Genomic DNA, 26,480 nt, shown 5'->3' with positions numbered 1-26,480 from the left:
TGACAGAAAGCAGAGGCTTGTCAGTACTGTGTCAACACAGGTGTCACCTGTGTTGAGAAGGAGGGGAAAGGACTGGACTTAGGTATCAGCTGGCAATTGGAAAGCTCAGTCAGACAGCAATGGGTTGGCAGAATAAATGATGCGGGGATGGAGGTGGAAGGTCTAACTCTTGGGTGAAAAGTTGGGCAGAAACATTAGGAGGGATATAGGATAATATGCATGGGCAGAGGAAGACCAGACACAGGCTTCTTATTTTATTTTTCAGAGGTGCTCTGTGCAACAGGAAGGATGGGAAACTCAAACAGTGCATGTGCTAGTTTTGAAGGGAACTCACTTCCTCTAAAAGTAGATGGTGATTTTAGACGATATGCAGAGAGACGGTATGTGGAGGGAAGGGGGGGCCCTGCCATCTTGGGTCTGTTGGATGCCACAGGATGGGTGGGGGCCAGCAAAGACCTGAGACAGCAAAAGAGAGCTGTGCTGGGAGGGAACAAGCCAGGTGTGTGGTAGGGTGGATGTGGGATGCCGTGTCCTCCACCGTGAGAGACTCACGCCACTAGAGGGCACCAGTGCCTCGTGCTCAGCCATCTGAAACAGGAACCTGGAGGGGTGGTCACCAGCCTGGCCCATTCCTGGGATGCCTGTTCAGTGGGCTGCTCATGTCTCAATGAATGGCCGAAGATCCTTTCAGGAGCAGCCTGCTCTGGACGGCTGGTCTTGCCACTCACTGTTCCCTCCTAGAGACTGGAACAGCGGTCCCCAGCTGTCTCCCCAGCGGATGACTATGACAGCCATCCGAGAACTATATATGACATTGCTCTGTAAGCTACCAAGGGCTATGCCCCTGCAAGTGGTCTCATGACTGCTGGAAATCAAAAACACTTATTATACCATTATTTATCTTTCTATGTCTATCTTCTTTTTCCTCAGCTAGACCCTAAACTTATAATGAAATAGTACTACCAGGACATCTTCAAATGGCCTGAACGATGAAATAATATATCTGGGATTTGTTTTAAAACAATCCAGTGCGGCGAAAGGGGGAGTATGGGTGAAGGGAAGATGTAAAATTTTCCAAAATAAAGTTTAAAACCATCATGAGTTCCCAGGTCTTGTTGTCTGTAAACGGGCAGATCATGTCAGCTGGGCTTCCTTCTAGCTGCACCTGCTGTGATTATGAGACTCACTGTACAGTGGGCAACACCCATTAGCCTATAGGGTGTGCAGTCTTTGTTTTTTTTATGCATTTTAAAAAATAGTTTTTATTTTATTTTATTCATTTTAGAGAGGAGAGAGAGAGAGAGAGAAGGAGGGAGGAGCAGGAAGCATCAACTCCCATATGTGCCTTGACCAGACAAGTGCGGGCAGGGTCTTGAACCGGCAACCTCAGCGTTCCAGGTCGACACTTTATCCACTGTGCCACCACAGGTCAGGCTGGGTGTGCGGTCTTAAGGCAAGGGCTGCTCTTAAGAAAAGTCCAGGAAAGGGGAAAGCAAGATTACAGGATTGTCTCTCACTTGCTTTCAATTTTAGGTTGTTACGAGTGCTGAGGTCGTGAGGACACCTGCCTGGGCCCGTAGTTCCCACCTCCCAGGGCCACCACACGGCCCTTTGCAGCCCATAGAGCTAGCCCCAGGGCTTGGCAGTCCAGCCTTGCTGCCCTCAAGGGTTTTTGTTTGCACCGGCCTTACTTCATTCTTCCCTAGACCAGCCTGTAAAAAAAAGCCTCTTCACCTGTTGCCTTGCAGGTCGGAGGGAGGTGCAGAGGCTGACGAAAATCCAATGGGGGAGACACCACTGCCCGGCAGAGGGGCTCCAGTGGCAGCGGGGAAGGACCAGGTTACCAGTCAGGGTCCAACGGCATGTCCAGTCACACACCTCCCAAGTGTGTGTGTGTGTGTGTGTGTGTGTGTGTGTGTGTGTGTGTGTTGAGGTAGAGGGTGTGTTGAAAACTCAGGGTGCTCACACTGTGGAGGCAATGCCAGTGTTGCCAGTGGCTTCAGGAAGGTCGAGGGGAGGCAGTGACAGACAAGGTCAGCAAGAGCATTCCTTCAGCACTTTCGGGATAAACAGACTTACCAAGTGTGCTGGGGACGGTGACCTGGTGTCTTTGACTGTAGCGCTGGAGGGGACATCAAGGAGGGGCCATTTCATCTGCAGGTACTGTGCAGGAGACAGGAGACACAGAGTAGCAGGTGAGATGAGGCCTTGGGGGTCCAGCATGAGCAGAGGAGCTCTGTGGCCGAGCTATTGGTGAGTCAGACACGACTCGTTTTAACTGCACACGCTCCTTACTGTGCAGACGGTCATCACAGGTAGAGCATACATGTCTAACCACCACTACCATTCACAGTCCCGTCATTTTGGGGGAATGCACACAACCCTAAAAGAGATCAAAGTATTCAAAGAATCTGTTGGTGAGGGTCAAGTCCTCGCTGCTGTGGTTATCATGGGAGCAAAAGTGCCCAGATGGCAATCTTATCCCTTTCATTTCCATATCTTACAGCATCACACGACGCTTCCTAGGAAACTGTCTCTTCAGAAGTATCTGGTGAGTGAATGAATAAAAACCACCTGCCTGACGCTTGCAGGGTCATGGGTAATACCTGTTCATGCTCAAGGGGCTGAACTTTACTTCATTATAGTGTTTTTCAATCTTGAAAAGATAATCCAACATACAACCTGCATTTTCCTGTGTATTACAGAAAATCCAAACCAAATAGTAAAACTTTCTCTCTTTTTAAACAAAATGCTGCTCCTTAACCCAGGCATGGCACAGTCTCTGGCGAGAGCCAGTGGGGAGGCATGAGGGCCCCAGAAGAGGTTCTGGAGCTGAAAATCCATGGGTTTAGGTTCTTACTCTACTAGCATAGGCTGTGTGACCCCAGACAAGCGTCATAACTCAGAGTCGCAGTTCTTAAATCTGTAAGGCGAGGCTATTATCATTAACTTTTCTGGCTGTTAGAAAAATTAGGGACAATGTCAAGTATCAAACATGGTGCTCTGCATGTGAGAGACATTTGATAAGTGGTAGCCATAATTTTCATAAGCAAACCATTAGTCTCTGCCAGGAACCAAAGCACACACGTCTCAGCGTCAACACTGATATGGTGCTTCTGGGCAGCGGACCAGCTATGCAGGCTCTTGGCGGATTCTTGAGCCTACTTTGAAAATTACTTTATTTTAATTTATTTGAGAGAGAAGGGAGAGAAAGGGCAGAAGAAAGGGGGGAGGTAGAGAGACAGAAGCATTACTCATTGTTCCACTTAGTTGTGCCATTGATTGCTTCTCATATGTGCCTTGAATGGGGCTGAAATCGGCAACCTTCGGGGTCAAGCCGGTAGCCTCGGGATCTAGATGTAGACCCCAGGATTGAGCTGTCAACCCCAAGCTCAAACCAGTGACCTTGGTGTTCCAGGACAATACTCTATCCATTCTGCCACTGGCCAAGGCACTGAAAATTAAATTTTTAGTATGAAATGGTGGCTCCAGGAAGAATTTCATGAGACAAAAAGAAATCTTTGAATCATCCCTTGCTCTGGTCATAAAATTCCAGGGAAAAAGTCATGATCTGGCCTTGACTACGTGTGCAGGGTCTGGGGAGTGGGATGGGGTTGTCCAGAAGCCCCCTTTGCTTTTCATCAACAACAAAAATTGACTAAGAGGGCAGGGGTCGGGCTTTCAGAAAAGTGTCCATGGGCAAGAATAACAATCCGATGACACATCTACCAAGGGCCCGGGAATGGCATAGACAGTGGGTGGGACGGGCCAAGCAGACGAGAGTGAAAGGGTATTGGGGACCCCCTGAATAAGGACAGTCTTTCTGCTCTGGGTCCTTGGTACCCTGCATCCCTTGCCTCATACTGGGCCTCACCTTTGTCCCTGTCCTCTGATGATGCAATCTTCTCCCACTCTTCCCACCCCACCCATCTCTTTCTCTACCCAGAGCCTAACTGGGTTTCAATGTTTTTGGCAAGTTAAAAAAGCCCTTGACAAATATAGTATCATTAGTTAAAACTAATTCCCTCAGTGAATAAAGTTTGTGCCACACTGGCAGTTTACAAAGCACTTTGATACACATGACCAAGGTTAATGTTTACAGTAACCCTGCTTGGACAATATGCATGACAGCCCCAAAGATTCAGATCAGCTATAGGCGGTAAAGACAGAGTAAATGCCTTGCCCAACTTTATGATCAGAACAGGAGCTAAGCAGAGACCTCTTGACTTCAAATCTCACTCTACTTTTTTTTTTTTTAAATTTTTTTTTGTAATTTTCTGAAGCTGGAAACAGGGAGAGACAGTCAGACAGACTCCCGCATGCGCCCGACCGGGATCCACCTGGCACGCCCACCAGGGGCAACACTCTGCCCACCAGGGGGCAATGCTCTGCCCCTCCGGGGCGTCCCTCTGCTGAGACCAGAGCCACTCTAGCGCCTGGGGCAGAGGCCAAGGAGCCATCCCCAGCGCCCGGGCCATCTTTTGCTCCAATGGAGCCTTGGCTGTGGGAGGGGAAGAGAGAGACAGAGAGGAAGGAGGGGGGGGGGTGGAGAAGCAAATGGGCGCTTCTTCTATGTGCCCTGGCCGGGAATCGAACCTGGGTTCCCCGCATGCCAGGCCGATGCTCTACCGCTGAGTCAACCGGCCAGGGCCTCACTCTACTTTTTTAAAAAAGATTTTATTTATTGATTTTACAGAAAGAAGAGAGTAGGGGTGGAACAAGAAGGATCAACTCACAGTTGCTTCACTTTAGTTGTTCACTGATTGCTTGTCGTATGTGCCTTGACTAGGCAAGCCTGGGATTTTGAACTGGCGACCTCAGTGTCCCAGGCCGAAACTGTCCACTGCACCACCACAGGTCAGGCAAATCTCACACTCTTCATGACAACAGGAGTCATAAAGCTTGTCATAACACCAACTTCTTTAACACCCCACCCCCATCCCCAGCCTTTTCTGTGCTCTGATGGGTTTTTCTCCCTCCTTTCCTGCCTTGGATCAGGACCAGCTACCCAGAGCTGAGTGAAGACACACACATCAATGTCCTGTAGGGTTACCTAAGGTGACCAGACCTGACACTTGAATGCTAAACATTATTCATTTCTCTAAAAACAACAACCAGAATATTTCTTTTTTTAAAAGTTGAACTAAAATCACAAATATCAGGGACGAAAGAGAAGTGTCCCAACCTCTACTCCCCCAAAACACAAGAGGAGGCTCCTAAAATTCAGCAGCTCCATCAGCACCTGGTTCCTTATTTAAAATCATAAAGATACCTGCTGCACATTCTTTATTCTTCTTTTTTTTTTTTTTACAGAGACAGAGTCAGAGAGAGGGATAGATAAGGACAGACAGACAGGAACGCAGAGAGATGAGAAGCATCAATCATTAGTTTTTCGTTGCGACACCTTAGTTGTTCATTGATTGCTTTCTCATATGTGCCTTCACCGTGGGCCTCCAGCAGATCGAGTGACCCCTTACTCGAGCCAGCAACCTTGGGTCCAAGCTGGTGAGCTTTGCTCAAACCAGATGAGCCCGCGCTCACTCTGGCAACCTCGGGGTCTCGAACCTGGGTCCTCCACATCCCAGTCTGACACTCTATCCACTGCACCATTGCTTGGTCAGGCACATTCTTTATTCTTGTTGGCTTGCAAAGGATGTTCTTATATCTAGTGGGGTAGCCCACAGGCATCTGTCCAACTCCTAGTTTGGGACAATGCTGATGAAGTTTTGGGTTTTAGCAGTGACCTTATAGACTGTCAGGCATAGAGACTTTGTAGGATTATTTTTTTAAATTCCATTAGATGACGGGAAGCAGACATACTCCCATATGCGCCCCGACTGGGATCCACCTGGCAAGCCCACTAGGGGGTGATGATCTGCCCATCTGGGGCGTTGCTCCACTGCTCAGCAACTGAGCTCTTCTTAGCACCTGAGGCAAGGCCATGGAGCCATTCTCAGCACCCAGGGCCAACTTGCTCCAGTCAAGCTATGGCTTCAGGAATGGAAGAGAGAGCGAGAAACGAGAGGGAGAAGGGTAGAGAAGCAAATGGGCACTTCTCCTGTGTGCCCTTACTGGGAATTGAACCCGGAACTTCCACACGCTGGGCCAATGCTCTACCACTGAGGCAATCGGCCAGGGCCAATGCTTGTAGGATTCTAACAGGGTTTCTCAACCTTGACACTATTGACATTTTGGGCTGGACAATTCTGTTGTGGGAGGGGCTGTCCTGTGCCTTGTAGAATGTTTAGCAGCATCCCTGGCCCCTGCCTAGTAAATGCCAGTAGCCCTCACTCTCCTGCCATTTGTAATAACCAAAAATCCCTCCTGACTGCCAGATGTCTCCTGGAGGGGCAGAACTGCCCCCTGATGAGAACTGCTGCTCAGAGGTTGAGGAGCTGGTATCCAGCACACTATGTGCTGTACGACGGTCTGTCTGCCTTGGTGCTGGAGCTATCAAGGTATGAACATGTAATAACAAACACGCAATACTCACAGTCAGGGCTTTAGTAATAGCTGCCGTTTGGGGCTATCATGTGCTTAGTGTTTCACTTACCTACCAAGATGTATGGAATTCTGGTGGGAGAAGGGGGTCACAATGGCCTCTTCTCTCTTCAGGGTCCACTCTCACTCTCTGACTTTATTTATTAATTTATTTTGCAACAGAAACAGAGAGAAAGAGAGAGACACAGGAAGGGAGAGAGATGAGAAGCATCCAAGTCTTCATTGAAACACCTTAATTGCTCATTGATTGCTTTCGCATGTGTCTTGATGGGGAGGGGGGCTACAGCAGAGCGAGTGACCCCTTGATTAAGCCAGCACCTTGGGCTTCAAGCCAGCGACCTTGGGCTTCGACCTATGGGCTTAAGCCAGTGATCATAGACATGACCCCACACTCAAGCCAGTGACCCCATGCTCAAGCCAGTGACCTTAGGGTTTCAAACCTGGGTCCTCTGCGATCCAGTTCGACGCTCTATCTACTGCACCACTGCCTGGTCAGGCTGACTTTATTTTATGTTTTAAAATTATTAAATTTATTGGGGTGACAATTGGTTAATAGAACTATATAGGTTTCAAGTGTACAATTCTATAATGCATCATCTGTATATTGTATTGTTTACTCACTGAGGTTAACCCAGACCAGGAAGCTTGGAAGGTAGATAGAAGTCTTTAGCCTTGTCTACCACTGAAGTCTGCCTGCTTACTGATCTGTCAGACAGGTGGGGAGAGGTAGTTCTGGGAATACTGTACATCTGGCCCAAGACTCTTCTTGCTCCGGCCCATCCTGTGGGGTGGGGTGTGTGTGTGTGCAGAGAGGGATGCATTCTGGGAAGTAGGGAAATGGAGGACTGTCACTTCCTCCTTTGTACTTTTCTGCCTTTTAAAGATTTTTGAGGCCCTGGCTGGGTATCTCAGTTGGTTAGAGCATCATCCTGACACACCAAGGTAGTGGGTTTGATACCCACTTAGGGAACATACAAGAACCAACCAAGAAGACTGACCAGGCAGTGATGCAGTGGATAGAGTGTTTGCCTGGTATACTGAGGACCCAGGTTTGAAACCCCGAGGTTACTGGCATGAGTGTGGGTTCGTCGGGCTTGAGCATAGACATGACCCCATGGTTGCTGGCATGAGCCCAAGGTTGCTGGCTTGAGCAAGGGGTCACCTGCTCTGCTGTAGCCCCCCAGTCAAGGCACATATGAGAAAGCAACCAATGAACAACTACGGTGCTGCAACGAAGAATTGATGCTTCTCATCTTTCTTTCTTCCTGCCTGTCAGTTCCTGTCTGTCCCTCTTACACTCTCTCTAAAAAAATAATCAACCAAAGAATACATAAATAAATGAAACAACAAATCAGTGGCACTGTCCCTCTCTCTCCCTTCTTCTCCTTCTCTAAAATCAATTAAAAAAAAGATTTGACAAGTGATAAAGATGGTGGTAATGGGGTGGGGGAGAGACCTATAAAAACATTGGAGCCTTCTGCAGCTCAGCCATGGAATGTGTCTGGATTGCAGTTGAGAGAAAGGAATATTCTAAAGGGACAGCTGAGCTCTCCAGAACCATGGATTAGGGCAGAAGGAGCCAGCAACACCCCTTGTACTCCCCCCACCCCCACCTTAGCACCAGAAATTTGGAGGTGGCTGGGAAGTTCTGAATTCCTGGATCAGGTACAGTCCAATGTTTAGTGGAAATAAAATTCTTGGTTGTAATTCTCATGGGAGCCAGCCCCATGATGACCCAGAGGAACCACTACTGGTGGGAGCGTGTCTTTGGGGATTAAGAGACATTGGCTACGACTAGGATGTATTCATGGTAATGGCATGTGGGCAAATTAAAACTGCTGGTTTCTCCTAGACCAGTCTAGGCTCTGACCAACGTATCATGGCCAGGCTGCAGCACGTAGTAAAGATGGTCCAGCCCCTTACCTCTTGGGGATGCTCTGTGGAATGCAAAACATGGGACCTGTGTGGCATCAATGGTAGCCATGGCCACCGCTTATGAGATGTTGTCAATGGGATAAATACTCTCTCTGATACTCAGAACAGAAAAAACCCAGAGCCACCCAAATGGCAAGTATATTGCCCTTGATTTATATGAACTGTTTAATATGCTCCTGGGTAACGTGACTCTCGGACACAGGGCAGATACACAGTTTACCAATCTTACTGAACCTGGGAAACTTTTTGGGGACAGGGGTTCCATGCAACACACTTGGGGAAACTCTGCTATTGTGGTTCACAGTGAAGTAGAGTGAGGCTGTGATGCAGATCCTGTTAAAGATGCTTTTGTTCCTATTTTTAAATGATTTTCACTGTTAACAACTGAATTCTCCCGGCATCCGCTGGAATGGTATTCGTTTCTCTCATTTGATGCTGTCACGAGATGTATGCAGTGACAGATTTCCTAGTGTTTCCCAGGTACAGCGTATCTGGCCATGGTGGCTTGTTTGTTCATGTACTATTCTGTGTTTTAAGATTTTTTTTTTTTTTTTTTTGGTGGCAGAGACAGAGAGAGTCAGAGAGAGGGACAGATAGGGACAGACAGAGAGATGAGAAACACCAATTCTTCGTTGTAGTTCCTTAGTTGTTCATTGATTGATTTCTCATATATGCCTTGATGGGGGGGCACTACAGCAGATGGAGTGACACCTTGCTTGAGCCAGCAACCTTGGGCTCAAGCTGGTGAACTCTGCTCAAACCAGATGAGCCCTCACTCAAGCTGGTACCCTCGAGGTCTCGAACCTGGGTTCTCCACAACCCAGTCCGACGCTCTATCCACTGCGCCACTGCTTGGTCAGGCAAGATTTTTACTTCAATATTCCTAAGAAAGAAACAAAAGTTTTCTTTTTTATGCCTTTTAAAAAAAATTTAAGTCTTGCTATTGATGTTACGCTGGCTTTATTAGTTATAAGGTGTGCTGCTCCTCTTAATGCTCTGGGTCTCTCTCTGCATCCCAGGCCCCTTCACAGTGCCCTTTCCGCGGTGATCGTTTGGCCAGGCAGGCTGCTTCTGCTGGACTCGGGCCTAGAGGAGGGTCCCTTTGAAGGGAGCTCCCAAGAGAGCTAGAACCCCTTTCCCTGCAGGGAGGTGGAGACACGGTCCTACAGAATTCCTTCCTTCGCTGGAAGACTGCAACAGATTAACTGCAGCTGTGCCCTGGAATTTCCCCAACATGCAAATCTTCATGATGTAAAACAGCTGGGAGGAAATCCCAGCATGCCCTGTACAGAGGCAGAACTGCCAATGAGCTATGGAGATTAACCCTCCGCCTCCCAGAAGGTAGGGCCAGCCCCTCCCCCAGCCCTCTTTGGTGTGGATAGGCCCCTTGGTGAAGACGCTCAGGTTCTCCCCTTTCACATGTTCTCACAGAAAACAGAAAACGCTTTAAGCAGGGCCTAAGCAGGAGAGGAAGCAGAGCTTCATGTTACAGAATCCACAGCGGTGCCCCCAGAAGGGGCGCACTACAGTTGGGAGCAAGGAAACAAGTCATCCCCAAAGGTTCCCAGGTGAGAGTCCCTTTTGCTTCTTCTTGGTGGGAGGAATTTTCTCTAGAAAATTCTCCTTTTCTCTAGAAAGAAAGAGCCCTTTTCTCTAGCTTTCCAGTCTTTCATGCCTCTCCGGCCCCCAATGGTAAACAGACTCTGGGCCCCACAACCAGGACCCCTTTAATAAAGAGAGGCTTTCCCAGACCTCCCTCTCAGGAAATCATAGGGTGCATGTAGCCATCCAGGAAAACAGACAGCTGTCCACCCACACAGCAATGAGGACACTGTGCAAAATGCTCTCCACTTCCTTCTAAAGGCACTTTTTCACATTGAAAAGTGTATTATAAATGACAACATGAACAAATGATCAGTTTCTCTTTACACTCTATTTTGCCACATTGGGGACGAAGTCATTTATCACTAAGACTACTGCAACGGTTTCCCAAATTCTATAGAGTTTAGACTTCTAAAATCAACCTGTCAGATCTCTTTTCTTGCTAAAAATGCTTCCCTGGTTGGCTGCTGGGTCAAGTGGTACTTACTCTCCAGTGACCCAGCCAACTTACCCTTCTGCTTCAACCTCCCCGGCTCCCCGGCTCCCCGGCTCCCAACACCAGCTGCACTACAATGCTTACAACACTCTGAAGGAGCCATATTGCTTGGCTGGTTCCTGTCCTGGTGTACTCTTCCCCGGTGGGAAACATGAACTCCTTCAAAACCCAAACTCTCTCCAGCTCCCCATGGAAGCCGGTCACTCTCCCGAACTACAGCTGTCCTGGGGTTCCCCTGGCATGCGGTGATGTTATCCTTTGCAAATTCTCTGTCCTCTGGACTGTAAGCTCCTTAAGGGTCATGTCTGCACCCCCCAATTCCTCACCCAGAAGCCCACATTCATGATGTGTCCCACCCTGAGCTTCAGTAGATTACCAATGTCAGGGGCCCCACCTTCCACATCTGTAACCCAGGACTGCCCAGCCTCCTCCTGAGTCCTTTAGAGATGTGCAGTGCGGACAGTGGACCCCCTTTCACTCTGAGCAATTTAGCTTTCACGTTAATTGGCTTAGTATTGCCAAGAATTTGTGAATGCAGCTTGGAGGCTGTCCCCTCCCCCCCACTTCCCTGCCAGTTCTGGAGGCCTGTTTAAGATCCTCTATCTTCTGTCAAAATGAACATAAGTTGATTTAAATTTGAAAATATACCAACACTGAGCAACGCCCCTACCCTGCCAGTTCCTGGAGGCCTGTTTAAGATTCTCTATCTTCTGTCAAAATGGACATAAGTTGATTTAAATTTAAAATATACCAACACTGAGCAATGAACTCATCAGTGAGGAGACAGGCTTTCCCAAGTGAGGACAAGGTTTAGTTTTCAGGAGTCACTGAAGAAGATAGAATGAAAGGACTAGAACTGGTTCCCAAACATGATGGATTAGACAGAGTTCCATCCAGGAGCAAATGTAGAAAAAGAAAGGTTTACACTCCTATCCCAACTCCCTTCTCTAAAGGTGGGTAATTTCTGCATTTGCTTAGTTTGTGGATGGCACTACATCCCAAACACAATCACCCTCTGTTTGCTCAGGTCTAGAAGGTTGGGTTTCTTCTTGAGGTTTTGTTGATCAGTAAGTTGTTACAAAATAAATCTGATACATCCATAACACCCTAAAATAATCCACTTTTCAATTTAAAAGACAGAAGTAATTTTCCTTGGAAAAGTTATTTAAAGCCACATTTTTTGGGTGGTGTTTTAAACCAATGAGGTGACTTTTTTTTCTCTAGCACCTGTCACAGCATTTAGTCACTGGCGGGACTCCAGAAATATTTCATGACTGAATAGTAAACTCAAAAAGAAGAGTGGGTTGGTTGGGTTTCAGTTTCCCATAACTACGGATTTCCTCCCCTTCCCCCAATAATTCCCTTTCTTTCCCAGATGGCCTTCAAGTATTGCTTTCCCCTCTCATTTCAGAGAATTTGCCAGCTTGGCCTATAAGGCTTGACCAAAGGTTTGTTTTTAAAAATTGGCTTCCCCCATAGGCCAACTTCTAGTGGTGGAAGGACACAGCCTAGGAGGCAAGAGACCAGGGCTCCAGGTTCTGGGCTCAATGATCTCACCTTGAAAATGGGAATGTTTTACTTTACTGGCCTGAACCTAATAGCCTCCTATGGAGAAAAACATCAAATGCAGCTGTGTAAGCCACAGTAGGTTCCCCGGAGCGGAGACTGTGTTGAGGTGCTCAATAAACACAGAATCTGGAGTCCTGGCTGATCCCCACATACACTGTTTCCCTGAGGAAGTTATCTCAGAAGCCCTACAGAACTTCTGATGTCTCACCTGTCACATGAGCAGAGCAGCACCTACTTCCTGGCAGGGAATCATCTCAAGTACATCAGCCACTCAGGAGAGGACCAAGCAGAGTGCTGGCCATGTGGAGAGCTCTTAAGAAACATGTGTTCAATCACTAAAATTTTAAGTTATTTTTGTTCAACAAGCTTATGGCCTGCACCTTGCCCAAGGACAGGGAAGAGCTGATTAACATGCACTTCAGCCACTCTCATCACTGGGTCCTGTTCAGGGGCGCGTTGGTAAATGCTACCAACTGGCTCTCTAAAGCAGAAAATTTTACAGCATGTGCTGGTATCCATGGGTAAGTACTCCCCTGTGGATGATGTCCAGCGCCCAGGGGAGCCCCTGACAGAGTGTTGGGAAGACATGCTACCCCCTGGCGGGGCAGCAGCTGGCTCGGGCACAGCCCTGCCTGTGGACAAGAGCTAGCGGGGCAGTCTCAGGTCCCACTGCTGGGACTGCTGGCTCTGTTCAGGTGGCTTTGGAAGACTGACACACACGGTCTGTGGAGGAAGTGGGCCACGATCTTGATGCAAAGCTGGACACTTGGTCAGGCACATCTTCCTACTATTTCTGTGTTCACTGACCTACAATGAACACACCATAGAGAAGCATCTTCGTAGGAAACGGCCATGGCTGGCTGGCCCTTCCTCCTCTCCCTCTGACTTGGGCCTTGTCAGGCCATGTCTGTGTATGTGGACAGCACAGGCCTCCCATCAGGTGAGACCATCTGCCCCACTGGCCTCTGCCCTGCACACATGTCTGCTCTTCTTTACTTAGCAACAACATATTAGAGTTGATTCTCCATCAGTAGACAGACAGCTGCCTCATCCTGAAACAGCTACTCAGCATTCACTGCTTGGCAGTGCCAACAGCTACTAGACATGGACAAGTTGGTGCTTCCCAGTCACTGGTGCGAAAAGTATCCTCTAACACAGTGGTCCCCAACCCCCAGGCCACGGACCGGTACTGGTCGTGGGCCATTTGGTATCGGTCCGCAGAGAAAAAAATAAATAACTTACATTATTTCCATTTTATTTATGTTTAAGTCTGAACGATGTTTTATTTTTTAAAAATGACCAGATTCCCTCTGTTACATCCATCTAAGACTCACTCTTGACGCTTGTCTTGGTCACGTGATACATTTATCCATCCTATCCTAAAGGCTGGTCCGTGAAAATATTTTCTGACATTAAACCGGTCCGTGGCCCAAAAAAGGTTGGGGACCACTGCTTTAACATGCATCATTTTGTTCATATATAAAAACAGGTGTTGGATACATTTCCAGCTATGAGGGGAACTGCTAAGCCAAAGGTAGGTACATTTAGATTTTAAGAAGTATTACTAAATATCTCTCGCAGTCTTCTTCACGGCTACCAGCAACATGAGAGAGCTTATTTCCCATAAGTATGCCCACATTGTTATTAAACTCATTGATCTTTGCCCGATTCACAGGTGCAAAGCAGTAGCTCACTGTTGTTTCAATTCCCATTTCTCTTCTTGTGAGGCCAGGCATTGTCAAATGTACAGATTCTGATCTGAAGGTTAGGAAAAAGACGGTGTGGCCAATGGAAGTGGGCTTTCAGCCTGCTGGAGTCCGGGACAGGGCAAGAATGGAATGTGCAGGTGCAGAAGCAGGCTGGGCTGAGGTACACTGGGGAGGGGTCTGTGGGCCTCGGATAGGCGTGCGCGAGTGCGGAGGAGAGGAGAGCCCAGGGAGCCGCTGGACCAGGCCGGGTGAGCAGGAAGACAGTGGTACACAGCCACACTCTCGCTCTCCCTCCTTCCCCACCCTGGTCTCTACGCAGGCTGCTTCCATGTCCTCACACCTTCTCCTCCACTTCTTTGTCCTCATGGTCACTCTGCCCCCATTGCCGTAAGACCACTGATGATTTGAAAAAGAAAATAAAGGCAGCTGACCTTTTATCTGCCAAATCCTTGGGGAGTCTTTCAGGCCTCATCTTATCTGGCAGGTCTGGGAAAACATGTTTCCTGCCTAGAAGCCTTCTCCTCAGCTGTGGTTTCAGGTTCCATGTGCCCTCTGGCTGGTCAGCATTTACTGACCTGAATAAATGTCTCAGGTTAAACTGCTTGGTGAGAAAAGCCAGTTGCAGAAATTGGAATGACAGTCACCAAAATGTGCTCACTGGGTTTTAGCGTTTTAGGCAATTTAAAAGACACACTTTTTTGTGCTCTTCTTATTCATTGGGAATTTTTACGATGACCCTTGCAACAATAAGCAAAGCTATTAAAAGTAACCCCCAGGTTAATTATGGTCCCTTAACCTGTGCCTTCAGTTTACCCAACCAGAAACTTCAAAATCAACTTACTGTCTGTTAGCTGCTCTCCTCACTCTGCTTGGCCGCCAACGTCTGTGGATTCTCAGCATCCTGCTAGAGCCCAGGGGGTCGGATCTCTCTGTTTTGTGGCTGGGCCACTGTAGTAGCCTTCTGTCTGTATCTGGTCTCCTGGCCTCAGACTTTCTATCGGGGAAGCACTTTGGAATGGTCACCCACTGGTTTGAATCCAGCAGGTGGTGGGCTGCAGGCCACCTTGCCTCAAAATGACAAAGTGCTGTCCACATCAAAGCACGGTGTGGCCCTGGCCGGTTGGCTCAGCGGTAGAGCGTCGGCCTAGCGTGCGGAGGACCCGGGTTCGATTCCCGGCCAGGGCACACAGGAGAAGCGCCCATTTGCTTCTCCACCCCTCCGCCGCGCTTTCCTCTCTGTCTCTCTCTTCCCCTCCCGCAGCCAAGGCTCCATTGGAGCAGAGATGGCCCGGGCGCTGGGCATGGCTCTGTGGCCTCTGCCTCAGGCGCTAGAGTGGCTCTGGTCGCAACATGGCGACGCCCAGGATGGGCAGAGCATCGCCCCTGGTGGGCGTGCCGGGTGGATCCCGGTCGGGCGCATGCGGGAGTCTGTCTGACTGTCTCTCCCTGTTTCCAGCTTCAGAAAAATGAAAAAAAAAAAAAAAAAAAAAAAAAAAAAGCACGGTGTGGTAGATGGAAAGTACAGGGTCCCAAACCCTCTTCTGCACTGCTATCACTGCTCCTGTCTCCCTCCCATGTCTTCAGCCCTGCCTCACTTGCCCCAACATAAAACTATGCTCTTTAAAGCTACTAGGTGGCTTCCCCTTCTTACAGAACTGCCTGCTTTTACAGTGAACTGATCAAGACAGATGCAGTGAATGCTCTGAACAGAGCAGTCCATGAACGTTTAGTAAGTATCTCCTAATGAGGTAGCTCCTTATGTGCATGATAGTCACAGGAAAGATATTTTTAAAGTGTATAAATTACTAAGATAATTCATCAAATGACAGATTAGAGAAGGGAGGAATCACAGTGATGGGATTCTCGTGGGAAAACCGGAAGCTTTGTACAGGGGGCTGCATCTGCACTGGGTAATACAGGCAAGATACACTTGTGTAACCATTTCACTTTCTAAAGTATTGTATGTGAATTACCACATTGGACGTAACCGACCCCTAGATATAGACAAATCAGGTACCATCATCCCCTTTTTGGGGGTAAATAGCCTGCTGGAAGCTCCTGGGTTGACACAAGGCTCAGAGCTTACTGCTTGCTGATGATCCTACACAGGGCGTTAGGCTCTTACGGTATGATGAAAAGGATAAAGGGGCCTGCATTTTGTCTTCTAGAAGCTTCAATCTCATCTTACAATCTTGGGATAGCAAATATGGGCATACGTGCTGCCACACCTCCCCTGTGTGCCCACTCTTCCTGGCACTCTTGCCCAGTAGTACTGGAAAGACCTTGGAACCCTAACGCAGTGCACTAGGCGGCCACGGCCAGCTGGCTACACCTGATCTGGCGGTGCAGTCTATTTACTGTCTCTGACTGAAGCAGAAGGTAGATGACAGACACTGGAACTGCTGAGCAGAAGGCTGAGAGTGGCCACGGAGCACTTCTTTTCTGATGGCACCTGAGGACTATGTTCCTAGACAGACGTGAGGAGCCACAAGGAATGTGGCTGGACAGCAAGCCAGTTATGATGTGCAGAAAGCCCATTGACCAAGCACAGGCCTGGGAATTCTGAAGTGGATGGATTTCCCCCTGTGGGAGGAGAAGCTGGAAGGCATCCCAGGTATTGAGGAGAAAGGAAGCAGGATCTGTGTATAATCAATGGGGAACAGGAAGTGCTTATCTTGGGCCAGTAAAATACACAAAAGAACTGCCAGGCGGCCTGGAGCTGCCTCCCTGTGTACAGAGCTTGGAGGTCTCTCTCCAGAACCCTTTTCCATCAGGCCACAGGCCTAGCAGCTGGCCAAAGTCAACAGCCCCTGGGCACCAGGAAGTGGGAAAGGTCTGAGGAGCTCCCTCAGTAGATGGGCAGTTCTGGGAGAGAACTCTGACCTGACAGGCAAGAGGACGCCGAGAATAAGGCCACACCAGCCACCTCCACACAGGCCATCCCTCCTGATAAAGAAGCTGAAAGTATAGGTTCCTGCGCCCTATCCTCGTGTGCGTGCAAACACATGTATATGAGTGGGTTAGTCACTTACAGGGAGTGACAAAAGGATTCTGCATTCGTACTGGAGTAAGAACACCCACAGGAAATTAGGATAGGATAGAGGAAGAGGGCTGAGAAATGAACATTTACTGTGGGTATTCTGTAAGTAGATACATACTTTATATGTACTATCACAACACCCAAATTCATCATGCCTCCTTCTCCTTACTTCATGGAAAAGTGTTGCACCACAGACCCAATTTCCACCTCCATTCTACTATAGACATTCACATCAATTTTTTAGTATTTAAACTATTCACTGTAATAGGCATCAAAATATATACGTATTATATACACGGTGGGGCAAAAGGAGATTTACAATTGTGAGTAAATGAAACAGAATTTATTCTTGTATTATTTCTGATTAGTTATTGTATTATTTTCTATATGAACAACTGCAAACTTATGTGTATACACACACACATACATGAAAGGACAACTTTGATTTCTTGAACACTATTGCTTACAATGGAGCTCCACTTTTTAAAGTGGGAAAAAGTGAGTCGATGCAAATAAAGGAAGTAAATAGTATAGGTGTTATGTGGCAAAGATTATGCAAATAGGTGATGTGAGGAATACTGTGTTGAGCCACGTGTTTACGGCCATCCAGAGTCTGCAGCAAATTATGGGTTAGTGTATTCCTAGGAACCTGAAGGGATTCTATATTGCTCACAAAAGTCAACATATCCAAGATACACCATTATTTTCTTCCCAAATGCTTTTACCAGACCCACCATGCTCTTGTGCCCTCTTAAGTGAACACCTAAGAAGTCTTTCCCTCTACCCTCTCCCTCACTGTTTGCTGCCTAGCCAGCCACAAAGTCCTGTCCACTGGCTACCACAGTATTCTCTCCATCTCTACCACCCCTGGCCTTGCTACAGTTCCCTAACCCCTCTCCATGTTTAGGGAGAGGGTGGAGGGAAAGATTTCTTAGGCTTTCACCTACAAGTGCATAAGAGAGTGGTGGGTCTGAGCTCAGTCCCTCCTCCACACTGTCGGCACACTCTGCTGCTATACTGACTTTCTTGCTCATAGCCAGACTTATGGACTCTCTCCCATCTCCCTCTAAGCCAGCGGTTCTCAACCTGTGGGTCGCAACCCTGGTGTTTTGGTCGTTCGACCCCCGCCGGGGTCGCGACCCACAGGTTGAGAACCGCTGCTCTAAGCTTAATCTTCTTTTGGGGGAGGCTGAGAGAGAGAGAGGGAGAGAGAAGGAGAGAGAGGGAGAGCAAGGAGGACAGATAGATAGGAAGGGAGAGAGATGAAAGGCATCAGTTCTTCGTTTGCGGCACCTCAGTTGTTTATTGATTGCTCTTTCATATGTGCTTTGATGGGGGCTCCAGCTGAGCCAGTGAGCCCTTGCTCAAGCCAGCGACCTTGGGCTTTAAGCCAGCACCAGCAACCATGGGGTTATGTCTATGATCCCATGCTCAGCTGGTGACCCTGCGCTCAAGCCCACAACCTCGGGGTTTTAAACATGGGTCCTCAGTGTCCCAGGCTGGTGCTCTATCCATTGCACCACTTCCTGGTCAGGCGCTCTAAGCTTCTTGGCCATTGGAACTAAATCTTATTTGTCCCCTGGGTCCCCACAGCCCTTGGTCTGGTGTATCATTTGTGAGAGGTGCTTCGTGACTACTTCAGGTGTTTTCGAGTTCACTGAATCAGAGCACAATGTCCCTGCCAGCCAGCTCTAGGGGGAAGTGTATCCAAAGATACAATCAGTGGCCATGCTTTTGGGGTTGTTGCCAGAGACCCTAATATCTTGCTGGCCTTGGGTGAGAGCAGTGATAACCAGAGCCTTTTGGGAAGGCAATGGATAGAGTGACTGTGTTTGTCCCCTGACAGTGGGTCGTCTACCAGTCAGTAAAGACTCCATTACTTAAATCAATAAGAATGATCGAATCGAACATTCACTGATATCATATCTGCTTCCAACTTTTTAAATATTTCCCCCTACAGTTTACTGATCACAAAAAATAACCTGATTATCTCTATCCTAGCTCTTCTGCAGCTGAGGCCATGGCTCTGGGACTGTGCTGCTCAGCCCTCCTGCAGGATACAGCATTTCTGAAATTCAGATTCTGTCTGATATTGGTACCGTTTCAGCAGATAAACAGGTACAAAAGCCCAGGACAGCAAACTGTCAGCACAGAGGAGTAAACAGATTTCTGAAAAGATAATGTTTATGCATTAGCTGGTGTGTGTCAAGCATTATACTGTGTTATTTCATTTGACCCTCACGGCCTTATATGCTGATGCTATTATTTTCTTCATTGACTAGAGGATAGACCAGAGAAGTTAAGTAATGTACCCAAGTCCTGTCTTATCCCAAAGGCTACACTGTAACCCTTTCATTATACTAGTGCTAGAAGAGAAAAAAACCGACACCATTGCTCAAGTCCACGCTGGCAATTCTCAGAGAAGGACACTCAGGACACTGGTAGAATTGGGATCAGAACAACCTCTGTGTCCTGGCTTCTAGTTATGGAAGAGCTTGGTTGGATGGGTTATATTTTACAACCACATATAAACAATAGGGGAGAATATAAAAATAATTGGAAGGGAACAAACTATTACCTGAAGCAAATCAATATTATGAAGGCCAATCAGCAACTCATATAACACAACAAAGGAATAATTGTATTATTCAAGATTTCATTTTGGAGAAACTGGAAGACCCGAGCATAGTTGTGGCTCCACATTGCCCTCTGGTGGTTCCCCCATGCATATACCGGATACAGCCCCAGTCAATGATAGGGGAACAAAAGGCTTTATCTAGATTGGGGCATACGCGATTGGGGAGGGCTGTAGATATCCCAGAGGCAGTGACCTAGTGGGTCAGACAGTAAAGATCCTTTAGGGCTAGGCACTTACCCAAACATTCAAGGAAAACCTCTGGGCTCTACTTCTATTTGTTTGCAGAATTTAAGACAAAGAAGTTATGAACTCAGAAATGAGTTAAATACTTTTTTTAGTCTGTTGAATTGGCAAAGGTTTTTCTCTATAATTACCATGGGCACTTGTTCATACCCTGCTCGTGGGAGAGCAAATTAGTAAACTATTCTTGTGCAATTTGGAGGTATGTATCCATGTCTTCCAAAGGCTTACCACCCCTGGAATGTATCCTAAGGAAATAATTATTAAGGATGTGAGCAAAATATAGCTGCAGGAATGCTCACTGAAGAGCTGTTTATAACAAATAGCCAAAAGGTATTAAGTATATTATGCTACAATTAGGATATCTGAATTTATGAAGTAGGTGACTATATACATGAAAAGGTATTTGTTATATACTATTAAGTGAAAAAGCAGTATACAAAACATGAATAGAGTCCCACTTTTGTAAAATATATTTTTATAAGTGTGTTGAAGAGAGGTTTAGAAGGACACACACTAAGTGGTGAGCTAAACTTACCTATGATGACAAGGTTATGGATTTTTTCCTTCTTCTTCTTTTGGCTAACCCTATATTGCTTTAAAAACAAATATATACAATGGCAATCACTTTTTAATTTGAAATTTTAAAGAAAGATAAAACCAATCAGAAAAAAATCATCACTAACGTCTCTACTCCAATCTCTGTTCTCTCATCTCTGAATCTGTGAATGCTAGTTCCCCTCAAATGCTGTCCTGCCCTGACAGCTCCCCTCAACTACCGTTAGGATCCAAAACAGGGTGCCCTCAGCTGCGTGGGAATCTTCGTCGGTTGCTGGGTGAGTCACGCTGGGACAGCAGTGCTGTGACCAGCAGTGGCACAGGCCCTTCCTGAGCTGCTCTGCAGGCGTGCCCCTTGGCCTCTCTTTCAGTTTTCCCTTCCTTGACTGAACACAGACAGGTGCCCCAAAGGGGGAAAGTGTGGGTGCCATATTGCCTAGAGGGGAAGGGTCGTGGAGATAACCCAGTCTGTTGGGGCTCAGACCTCACTGGGCCCCAGCGCTAACTGGAGGTGCTTTACCAACACTGACTCCCATGCCCTCCCCATTATGAGCTAACTATTCCAGGTAGAGCTTGAGCATAGTTTTCAGTGCTCCCCAGGTGATGTTAATGCGAGCTCAGAGCTGACCCCAGATGCTAACAACCCCTACCCCCAATAACTTCCGGCAGTTTCTACATACTCTTTGGGCTCCTTGTTCAGAGATGACCTCCCAGGATCTCTTTACACTCTGATCCCCCAGAGCCAGCATCCACCCACCTGCTCATTGAACTTTTTTTTTCTTTATTTTATTTTTCTGAAGCTGGAAACGGGGAGAGACAGTCAGACAGACTCCCGCATGCGCCCGACTGGGATCCACCCGGCACGCCCACTAGGGGGAACGCTCTGCCACGACCAGAGCCACTCTACTCTAGCGCCTGGGGCAGAGGCCAAGGAGCCATCCCCAGTGCTCGGGCCATCTTTGCTGCAATGGAGCCTTGGCTGTGGGAGGGGAAGAGTGAGACAGAGAGGAAGGGGGGGGGGGGTGGAGAAGCAAATGGGCGCTTCTCCTATGTACCCTGGCCTGGAATCGAACCCGGGTCCCCCACATGCCAGGCCGACGCTGTACTGCTGAGCCAACTGGCCAGGGCCTCCACGTTGCATTCTTAAATGCCCACACCATTTATCAATCCCTTGAGGTCAGGGGCGCTCACTCAGAGTCACTCAAACACATTGAATTAAACTCAAAGTCATAGTCTGAGTAGGTCATTTCTTCCTTCTCAATTTCCACTTTTCCTCACAAAGAAAGAAAATCAGTGCAATTGGCCAGAGTCCCACAGTTGGGCGGATCCCTGTGCTGCTGTTATCTCTCCCTTATATAGTCTTTTTTACAAAAACCCAAAACACCCACTGTTGTCCAATTGGCTAGAGTCCCACAGCTGGGCGGGCCCCTGTGCTGCTATCTCTCCCTTATATTGTCTTTTTACCCAAACACCCTCTGTGGTCCCTTCCCTTCCTTCTGGTGCTTGGCCCCCTGCAATCTGGCTTCCACTGTTGTTGTTCAGGTTACTGCTGACTTCCTACCTACCAAATTCAACGCCATCTTTCAAGTCTCTTCCCTAAGAAGCCCACAGCTTCTGAGACACCCTTTCCAGCTGGTTTTCCACTTACCTCCCCCAACCCCTTAGTGTCTTGGTTTACCCCTGGAAAAGCTGGTGTTCTCAGCCCCCTTTCCTGTGTAGTCTTGTCCACTGATGACTCCTACCTCTGGGGCTGGCTTCAACCACTGCCCTGAACCCCTCACCCTCAGTTTCAAGTGCCTCTACATCCTGCTGCAGGCAGCTCCATCCCACACACACTCATCACAACCCAGCATTGACCCACTTTCCCAATACCCCACAAACCAGGATTCTTTTGAAAGCAAAGGGGAACATTTTAAACAATTACACTGGATGTGATGATTAATTTTATGTCAACTTGACCACGGGGTGCCCAGTTATTTGGTTAACATTATTCTGGGTCTTTCGGATGAGATTAACATCTGAATCAGTAGACAGAGTAAAGCAGATTATATAATCTGTAATGCATGTAGGTCCCACACAGTAAACTGAAGGCCTCAATAGAACAAAAAGGCTGACCCTTCCCAAGTAAGAGAGATTTCTTCTTGCCTGATGACCTTTGAACTGGGATATGGGCTGTTTTCCTGCTTTTGGACTTAAAAAAAAAAAAAAGAACTGAGTATTAGCTCTTCCTGGGTCTCGAGCCTGCTAACCTTCAGAAATCGTTGTCTCCTGGTTCTCAAGTCTTTGGCCTCAGCCTAAAATTAAACAATCAGTTCTTCACATGGTTGAGTCATCCTACAGATCTTGGAACTTGCCAGTCTCCATAATCACATGTGCGCACACACGCGCGCACAGACACACACACTACACTACACTACACAACACATAAAACCCCTATTGGTTCTTTTTCTCTGGAGAACCCTAATACAACAAACAACCAATGTGAACCAGATCATATAGTCACCCTGACTATTGTACCAAGATGGGATAATTCCTACATCTGATGGAAGACCCAGCCATGCACTCTAACTCTGGACTGTCTATCAACTCGTTCCCCTCTTCCGTGCTCCTCAGTTCTGCCTTGGGCCTCAGCGTGATTCTGAACTCGCCTCCTGGCGCCACCCTTCCCCAGGCCAGCCCAGCCTCCATGCTTCTGACTGTCACTGCCCTGCTGAGAGTGGGTGGTTCCCTACTGCCTGCGGAATAACCTGCCTGCTCTGTGTGCATTGGGCCCCAGCATACCCTCTCTATCTCCAGCTACCTGCCCCAACTTCCAGCAATACCCTGCACCCATGTCCTAGCCACCTCTCATTACTCTGGTTTGTGTTTCACTGTCCATGCTCCTGAGCTTTTTGATAAAAAGCTGCCATACTTTTTTGCTGGGGCCTGGACCATGTACCTTTGCTCAGTGGCCCAAGTACCAGCAAGGGGCTCCCAATGGACCTCAGCTCTGCCCAGTTGCATTTGAAAGATATGTACCCATCATAATGTATGAGAGAGAGGGAGAAAAAGAAAGAGAGAGAGAGAGAGAGAGACAATGAGGCCCTTCTTATACAGAAGAAAGGCCTCATAGTGGCTTCTCTATTATTTTTGGAGTTCCAAGTCAGGTGTGAGAACAATATATCTGAAGCCACAGCAAACAGCAAATACCCAGTATTACTCTCCAGTTCCCTGCCCTCAGGACAAAGCTTCCTTGGTATCAGGTAGTTACCCAGGGTGGAGTCGAAGATAACATTAGGCACCAACTCCAGGTACCACAACCCTTATCTTCGCTTTCTAGTTGCTTCCAAGGTTCCCAAGATACCTGGTGGCTGCTGGGTATCCCCCATGTATAACAGCTTGTCTCCAGTTCGTTTTCTTTTCATTTTGGCAATATCTGTGGGGAAATAAGTCTTCCTGGGAAACTCTGAACTTGACTTTTTAACAAGTCTTTGATGATGGTGCCTAGAACCCCCATATCTTTATTGGGGACTTAAGACACTCAATTTCCTCCAAGCCACAGTCTTTCCAGCCCTGCAGCCTCTACTTGGCTTGTCAGAGGCCAGCGGGAACCTGAGGCTTCCTGCACAGAGGAAGCCCTGAACCCACATATTCCTTTTGGCTTCAACAGTATCTGCCTTTACTTACCCTGATTGCTTAGGCTGGCTTTTGGTCACAGCTAAAGCATATCATCTTGTCCTTACAACCTCTGTCAAGACCCATGAATGTGGTAGAATCATATTCAGCCCTCACTCTGCACCATGAGTCAGATCCTTCAGCATGTCGGTCCCATGGGCCTGACTTCCTGAGCATCATCCTTACAGACCCACTGAAAATGCCCTGTCCTTTAACGCCTGAATAGACAGTGGCCATGGGGCAGGGCATCCAGGTTTGGTGTGTGTGATGCATCTTGACAGAAACCAAATACCCCCACATACAGACCCGTGGGCCCTCTGGTATTACAGTTAACCTTTATGGGGGTTTTAGGGGCTTAAACAATTCTAATATTATTAGAAGTACACTTTATAGCAGGGGTCAGGAACCTTTTGGCTGAGAGAGCCATGAATGCCACATATTTTAAAATGTAATTCCATGAGAGCCATACAACAACCCATGTACATTACGCATTATCCAATAAAACTTTGGTGTTGTCCCGGAGGACAGCTGTGATTGGCTCCAGCCACCCGCAACCATGAACATGAGTGGTAGGAAATGAATGGATTGTAATACATGAGAATGTTTTATATTTTTAACATAATTATTATTTTTATTAAAGATTTGTCTGTGAGCCAGATGCAGCCATCAAAAGAGCCACAGCTGGCTCGTGAGCCATAGGTTCCCGACCCGTTTTATAGCTTTGACTTTGGAACACACACACACACACCCCAGCAATAATTCTGTACATAGTCAAAAACTATAACAATGCTCGAGTATATATTCAACTACTATACAGTAACTAACTCTAAACCACAAAGGTACTAATTTAAAGTAGCAGAAAGGTGACTCGCAGAAAAGATCTCAGAATATGTGTGCAGGGCCTGTGACAGATGTTATTATCAAAGGTAAGCAAATGCTTAGTAATTGTAATAAAACCCCCAAGTCCCAGCAGAACTACTGCTACATCCTCGAGTTGAGGACCACTGTGTTGGAGTTTTGCCACTTGGACGTACCTGCCCTTTCTAGAAAGGGCTGAAGTGATCCTGAGCTTCCTGAAGGTGAGAGAGACTATTTTTTAGAACTTTTGTATGTGTGATACAGATGACAGCTCAATATTCCACACCTGCTTGTTAAATGACCACAGAACTATCTTTTAGACAGGTATTAACAAATGACCAGGCCTGAATCTGAACTTCACTTATGAGGTTTGTTTAAAGGATGAATCAGAAACATCAATGTTCTTCTTCAGTTTAAATTCCAGCCTCCCTACCTGTAAAACAGAGGAAGTGACGCTGCCTACCGCACGGGACTGTGCACCACCCGGGAAGGGCTGGCTCCTTGTAGGCACTCACTAGCTATGAGCCATTATCAACATTTACCCTTGCTACTGTCACTGTAACACTGTGGAAACAGCGGTGTTGGCCTTAGTGAATGAGGCAAGTTTGCAAGGCCTGCCCTCCAGAGTTGTCTTAGTTCCAGGTGCTCTGATTTGCCTCCAGGAAATGGAGAAGCAAGCTAATTCTCCAGTTTGGTGCAAGCCCGCTAAGTCTGCTGGGGAGCATGTCCCCGGAGGCCCCTGCCTCCTGCACACAGCTCAGAAATGCTCAGCTGATGCTGCCTCTCCTCGGTCCTTGTCCCTCGTCTTGGTACTGCACAGCTCTCCACCTGCATTAATTATTGTCCATTGTTCAGCAAAAACAAATCAAGCCATGACTTGAGACTTGAATTCAACTTAAAAAACTGTTAGGCTCTAAGGGTGTTCAACTATTTTCCAAAAGATTATTCTCTAAGGAAAAAAGAAAACAAAATGGCTAAATCTCAAAAATTTTCAATCTCCATTATCCCACGGACTTCTCTACCCCTTGAGACACAATTTTCAACAGTAAACTGGGCTAAAAGTTCGAGGGCAAGGCCTAGAGAAGCTGTTTAATTCCTACCACCAAAGACAAACTCAAATTCTTTCACAATTCTCCCTCAGGCTGGCCCCACTTTATAGGGCCAAACCGCTGAAAGAATAAGTGAATGCAAAAAATTTGCCTCACAGCAGTGAACACAAAGATTTTCTACAGATAAATTCCCAAGCAAACCCACCCCAAAGAAAATAAAACCGAGGACTGGGTTTATTGGGCTTGTTAAATCAGGCTGGCTGCCTGATTTTCTCGAGGGTCTGACTGTGTTTAGGGGAGGGAGGCCTTACTGACACAGCAGTTTGAGAAATCAACACGGGCCCACAGAACACTAATTAGTCTGCAGCGAGCGCGCCTCTCATTCCACAAATACTGTGCAGCCAGCGTGCTTGTGCTGCGTGAACAGGGCCGGGGGACAGAGAGACCAGGTGGCTTCAGAGGCAGCCTCAGAAAGGACTTGTGCTCAAGTGATAAATGCCAGAGAGTGTGAGTGTGCAGTGAGTTTAGAGGTGGGATCTGACCTAGACTTTGAAGAATGGGGAGTCCAGGTCGCCACCTGGACACTTTACACAGAGCAGGGCTCTATTCTGAAACCAGTGCATTAATAAAT

General features: G+C 47.5%; 1 protein-coding gene across 1 annotated transcript in view; it reads right to left on the bottom strand.

Moving 5' to 3' along the window:
* The window catches only part of TCF7L1 (transcription factor 7 like 1), a 165,281-nt gene that overhangs the window by 21,532 nt on the left and 117,269 nt on the right, over positions 1-26,480 (bottom strand). The window contains exon 4 of the mRNA XM_066267537.1: positions 2,080-2,163. Within this exon, the coding sequence (XP_066123634.1) occupies positions 2,080-2,163 (84 nt within the window). The remainder of the gene's footprint in view (positions 1-2,079; positions 2,164-26,480) is intronic.

The sequence above is a fragment of the Saccopteryx bilineata genome, chromosome 3 (assembly GCF_036850765.1).
Source record: "Saccopteryx bilineata isolate mSacBil1 chromosome 3, mSacBil1_pri_phased_curated, whole genome shotgun sequence".
Classification (NCBI taxonomy): Eukaryota; Metazoa; Chordata; class Mammalia; order Chiroptera; family Emballonuridae; genus Saccopteryx; species Saccopteryx bilineata.
Note: the sequence above shows the minus strand (reverse complement) of the source record. Positions and strands in the feature narration are given on the sequence as shown.